This window comes from Antechinus flavipes, chromosome 5 (genome assembly GCF_016432865.1).
Source record: "Antechinus flavipes isolate AdamAnt ecotype Samford, QLD, Australia chromosome 5, AdamAnt_v2, whole genome shotgun sequence".
Lineage (NCBI taxonomy): Eukaryota > Metazoa > Chordata > Mammalia > Dasyuromorphia > Dasyuridae > Antechinus > Antechinus flavipes.
The window spans coordinates 13,705,870-13,711,869 of NC_067402.1; the positions used below are offsets into that span (position 1 = coordinate 13,705,870).

A 6,000-nucleotide genomic window follows, 5' to 3' on the forward strand; every position below is an offset into this window, starting at 1 on the left:
GCCCTCTTTCGAACGTGGCCCAGGAACAGAAGGCTGCCGCAGTGGCGTGGGGGTGGGGGAGCTCCTTCTTTGCCTTTGCACCGTTTGCCACCCACCCCACCCCCACCTTTGTCAAGGCGGGAGCTGCTAGGGTGGGGGCGGGGGGGAGCGGGAGAAAGACTCGTCGGCCTGAGAAAACCTGAATTAAGATGCGAAGGATCACGGGCTACTCAGAGAAGGGGGAGGGGGGCTAAATCCTCCGAGCCCAGGGGGCAGGAGTCTCAAAATAATAATTCCTGTAGCGCAAAGCGTTTTTAAAAATTTTTATCTTAGGAGACGGGGCAAAATTCGCGCTGGGCCGGGTCCCAGGATGGTCCGAGCTAAGCTTCTTAGAAGCATAATTCGTGCTGTCCAGCGAGAGGGGATTTGGGGGTTAGCAAAAGAAGCGATTTCCCCAATTTCGGCCTTGAAGGCGGAACTAAACACATTCTTCTTTGATTGAAGGGGAGCTGAGCAAAATAAAAGCTCTCACCTTCCACGTAGGCTTAAAAAATTAACAAGCCTCAATTTTCAAAGGCCAGACGTGTGGAGATGCTTTGCATATTCAAAGATTTAACTAAAGGAATCTCCACTGCTCTGCAGAGTTTGTCTGGGTGCAGATAGGAAAAGTCTAAATTGATCCCAAGATATTTTCAAGTGGATCAAAAAATACAAGTATCTTAGTAGAAGGATGGGGATGTCAAAATTGTAATCTTCCTTTTCAGGGGCTAGAGTTGGAATACATATGTGTGTTACTTTGGTAACCCTAATTCTAAGGAGGGGGGACACGGGAACTGATGTCTAAAAATTACCTCGATCTTATACTCCAGAGCTCACTAAGACCCACCCTATTTTATATTCAATTTCTATACCTACTTTTCTTTGCCCTTTTCTTGAATCAGAAAAGCTTGAAAGAAAAAAAACCCATTATTTCCCATTATTTTATGTCATAAAAGAATTTTCTCCTCAAAGAAAATAAGTTGGTCATCCCAGGATTAATATTTGGAGGGAGAAAGGGGTCGGCAGACTCGATTCCACAAGTGCAGAGATGGCCAGGTCCTTTGTGTTTTAAGTTGGAGGCTTAGAGAAGGGTTAACAGTTTACCATATCTTATACCCCTATACAAGTATATTCTATATCACCAGAACAAAGGTCTTTTTTTTTTTTAATCTCTGATAAATTCCTAAATGTGCCTTTAGATTTTCCGTGTTATGTATTTTTGGTTTTTTCCAGAACAGGAACATGAAAGAAAAACACTAACATTTGAAACAGACGAGCCAGCGTGCAAAATACAGAGAGCCCACGCTTTGGGTGCACTGGCAAATGGAGGGGAAAAGCACACTTTGTGAAACCTTTTTTTTTTTTTTTTTCCCCTCGATAACATCAGTGGCGGGGCTGAAAACCCCTAAGATCGTCTTTTTTTTTTTTTTTTTTTTTTAACTGGCTCTGGATGGCACATTCTCCACTCCCAATTTTATTTCTCCCCGATTTATTGCCCCCGTCCCCCCCACAATGCTTAAAGCTGCTCTCTACTTCCCCACCTCCCCCCTTATCAGCTACTGAGGGGACTCAGATTTTCAAGTTAAATCTTCTGGTCCCGGCCTCGGCCATTCCTTGCCCCGTCTCTACAAACCCACCATTACCCCAGCCCCTCCTTTTCTTCCAGCCCAAGAGGTGCAGGACAGCTAAGGGGCCACAGGGAGGAGGCAAATCGCCTTGGAAGCAGGAGCTTCGCGGGCGTATGGCTGCGCCGCGGCCGTCACTGGCTGGGGAGGCTGCTCCCAACTCCATAGGCTTTTTTTTTTGTCAAGTGACAGCCTGCGCCAGAGCTGGCTGCGCCGTCGGGCAGAACTGCGCATCCTTTGGACAGGCTGCCAGAGCGCCCGCCCTACCCGTTTCCTGCTCCCCTCTTCCCTCCCTCCTTGCTAAGTCTCTGCTCGAATCTGGGGCTCGAAGAACTCGGGGTGTGGGGGGAAGTCAATGTGAAAAAAAAAAAGACCTCTGCGTTGTGTTTTTTATTGTGTGGTGTGGGGAGGGGGGGAATCAGATTGATGGTTACTCACATGTTTGCAGCTCTGCCGACGGCGGGCGGCGGCTGGGGGCTCCGAAATCGGTGCTGGCCGAGACCCTTCCCCATTTTCACGGGGAGGGGCTATTGACAATGTACTTACGGTTCTCTCCTTCCTCTTCCCCCGCTGTGATGCCGCCGCCGACGAGCCGCTCACTCCCTCACGTGCCAGTCCGTTATGTAACTCAAAGTAGCCCATCTCATTTCCTGCTAATGCCCCCCTCCAGCCTCCCGAAATTGGAATTTCGAAGTTCTCCCGCTCTGCGCCCTCCCCCCGCCTGTCCCGTCCCGTCCCCATGTTCTGAGGTGAGCCCAACCCAAAGAGAACTCGATCTTCTCTTCCCCTCCCCTTCTCCAGCCACCACCCTCAGCCCAAATGTCTGGCCCGCAGCCCGGGTTTATAGGGATGGAATGGGGGAGGAAGGGAGAAAGAGGAAGAAATGGTAACTGGAGGGGTCCCAAGGCCGAAGAAATTCTGTCGGCCGTAGGCAAAGGTGCCGTCGTGGCAGCCCGTTTTCGTGGTGGAGAGGCCGCTTTCCTCACTCCCCCCCCCCCCCTTTCCTGCAGTGGTGTAGACAGGGGAGGGGGAAGAGAAGAGAGGAAGAAGAAGGGGGAGGAGGGAAAAAAAGAGACAATTACCTCTGCCTCTTCGGGACCGAGTGCTCCACCTCGATGAGTTTTCCGTGCACCTCCACTTTACCTGAAAACAGACAAGGGAGAAAAGGGGGCTTGAGGGCGCTGCGCGCCTAAGGGCCGCCGCCGCCGCAGTTCCACGTAGCCTGTCTGCAGCCCCCCGCCCCTTCCTTCTCTTCCCAATCGAGTTAAAGCTGCACCCAAGTAACCGCAGGGAAAAACTGGCAATTGACAAGCAAACTAAGGAGGTCCACTTGGAAACCTCCTAAGTATGGGGGGTCGCTTGCACCCCAATCTCAAACCTAATCTCTCACTCCTCTGGCACAGGGGCGGGGGCATGGGGAGGGGAGGAGGGAGGAGAGCGCCCAGAAAGAACAGCTTCCGCGGCTAAAATGCTGGGCACGTTTCCCACTCTCTCGTCCCCCCCCACCCCACCCCTGGCGCAGCAGAATAATTCCAGCCCCTTCATCTACAGACCAAAATCTGGGGGTTACAGAACCCCCACTTTGCTCTGCGACAAAAACTGCCTCAGGTAGTTCCCAAAGGCTATAGGCATCATTAGAAAGGTGGGGTCACGGGGAGAAAGGAGAAACTAAAAAACCCCAGATTACGTTTTTCCAAAAGGATGGGCACCCCCCCAAAGATTGCGACAGGGCGCTAAGTCCCTGGAAAACCCCAAACCCCCAATTTCCCAGAAATTTGGCTCCACGACGCCACAATTAGTCGGACCCTCTTTCTCCCCCCCCCTTCCTCACCTAATACCCCTTTCATCTTCCCCTCCTTACATTCCCCCCCCCCCCGCCCCCGAAACCCAGCTTTCGGGCCAGTTTCTAAGAGCAATCTGGCCTCGCCCCCTACCTCGGATAGCCCGGGGCGCCCCCCCACCCATCGGGCCGCGGCGCCATCGTCGCCGCAACCCCCCGGAGCGAGCCAGGATGCGTGCGGGCACTCTTCTAGCCGCCAGAAAAAGGGCCGGTCGCTTTCTGGGCCCGGGCGGCCGCGCCTCGTCCCCAGCCAGGCTCGTCGGTGATGGTGGCGGAGAAGAAGGTGGTGGCGGCGGCGGCGACGGCGGCGGTGGCTGCAGCAGCTGCAGTAGCGAGCCAGAGCCAGAGCCGCAGCCTGGCAGCGGGGGCGGGGGCGGGGGCGGGCGGGCGCGCGGACCCCCACCCACCGCACGCACGCACAGACGGGCGGGCGGACGGACCCCGCCGTGCATGCACACGCGCGCGCGCGCACACACGCACACACCCACCCTTCTTCCGCACACCAGCATGAAAGCCAAATGCCGCGGCCCCCGGAACCTGGGAGTAGGGGGAGGAGGAGATGGAGAAGGCGCGCGCTACGTCTTAAGACCCCGGCGCCTCGGACAGCGGCCAGAAACCCACCTGCCCCTGGCTGTTGGCCGTGCCCGGGGAGGAGTCTAAATAAAAGGGTCCCCACTCCTTTGCTACCAGAGCGCGGGACCGGGATGATGAACCAGCGGGAGCGAGCGCAGTTCCCAGTCCCCCGAGCCTCTCAGGGTGGGAAGAGGGGGCGGGCGAGCCGGGACGGCAGTGCTGCGCTGCACAGCTCTTTACCGGCTCTCGCGCTCCCTGTCTCCTACCTGAGGGTCTCCAGTCACTGCCCACCCGAGTGTCCTGTCTTGCCTCAGTACCCCCTACACCCACCCCGCCTCCTACTGGTGCTGCTGCTATTGCTGGTGCTATTGCTACAAATCGGGCTCGGTTAGCACAAAAGAAAAAATAAATAAAACGAAAAAACGAGTAGATCACCCCCCCCTCCCGCGGCACTTAATTCCCCCCCAACAGCAGGCTCGAGTTCTGAGATTGCGCGCGCCTAGAGAAGGGGGAGCGACCAACCTGCAGAGGAAAAAATGGGGATGGCGAGCGCTAGGGGAGAAGGAAGGCAACGGGCACAGGGGGAGCGGACCCCAAATCTGCCCTTTGGCTTCTATCTCTTACACCGCCCTGGCGTTCCCCGCCCTCTCTCTCCGCACCTCAGAGGACTGCGTGAACGTTACCTGACAGCGTCTCCACCGGTTTCCTGGGGAGACACCCGACAGGTTGTGGGAGTGGGACAGGTTCAGGGAGAGCGTCAGGGCTTGAGGAGCCCCCGCGGCCAGGACGGGTGCTTAGCTGTCCGTCCTTATCCCCGATCCCTTCCAACTAACCATCCCCGTGGACGCCCCGCGGGCTTTCCCCAAGCGAGCCGAGAGTCTCATCTCCTGGCACCAGAGCCCTGACGCAGTTAGGCTTTTGGAAAAGGAAGGGAAAGCTAGTGGCCGCACGGCGACGAACAGGTTTGTTCGTCCCCCAGGAGTGCCGAGGGAGCCATAGGCTCGTACCCCGGACTTAGGGGACCCACCTGATAGGGTTTCGATGGCCTTCATCGCCCAGTTTTCGTCGGGACAGTCCACGAACGCGTAGCCCGCTTTCACCAGGAAAGAGCCGGTGTAAGGGATCTTGGAGTCGTTAAAGATACTTTCTAGATCGACCGGGCTCACGCTGTCGCTCAGGTTGCCGATGTACAGCTTGTTCATTTTTTTTAATTAAGAGAAATGATTTTTTTTAAAAAAAGTAAAATCAAATTTAAAAGCAAGTCACAGCAACAAGCGGATGGAGCGGTTGTCTGTCCTTGCTCCTGTTTGCTGCTCTAAAAGCTCCTAACACCTAAGCTACGCCACACGTCTGATGCTTAAAAATAATAATAATAATAATAACGAGAATAACCAAAAGCAAACAACGAAACACTAAGGAGGGAGAGGGACAAGGCTAGCCGGGTGTCAGCGGGCTTCTTTCGTTCCCTAGCAGGGATGAAAAGATAGCTTCGCTGGAACCCTAAGGCCAGAGTAAGGACTTCTCACTCTGCTGACGTGCCAGAGCAAAGCGGACTAGCTTTGTGATGGGAGGATGGCGGGGTCGGCAAGAAATAGGAGGAGAAGGAGGAGGAGGAGAAGGAGGAGGAGAAGAAGGAGGAGGAGGAGGAGAAGGAGGAGGAGGAGAAGGAGGAGGAAGAGGAGGAGGAAGAGGAGGAGGAGGAGAAAGAAAAAAACTACTTTTTGTCTCTGCCCCCCAAACCCCTTTGCCAGCAGCGAGCGGGCTGTGAAAATGTCACACTGCGTGAGTGGAGGCGCCGCCTCCCCATTAAAAAAAAAAAAAAAAAAACGGAGAGGGAGACAGGCAGGAGGAGGCGGGGGGAACGGGGGATGGTGGGGGGGAAGAGGAGGAGAGGGAGGAGGTGGAGGAGAAGGAGGGGGGAAAAAATCACTTGGATAGTCCGGC

At 55.2% G+C, this 6,000-nt stretch overlaps 1 protein-coding gene across 1 annotated transcript in view; it reads right to left on the reverse strand.

The window, feature by feature from the left end:
• IGF2BP3 (insulin like growth factor 2 mRNA binding protein 3) overlaps window positions 1–5,582 on the reverse strand; it is a 103,161-nt gene extending 97,579 nt beyond the window's left edge. Inside the window, exons 1-2 of the mRNA XM_051961487.1 lie at window positions 5,084–5,582; window positions 2,726–2,786 (exon numbers count right to left, since the gene is read on the reverse strand). Coding sequence (XP_051817447.1) covers window positions 2,726–2,786; window positions 5,084–5,258 — 236 coding nt within the window. The 5' untranslated portion in view covers window positions 5,259–5,582. The remainder of the gene's footprint in view (window positions 1–2,725; window positions 2,787–5,083) is intronic.
• Window positions 5,583–6,000: the final 418 nt, after the last annotated feature.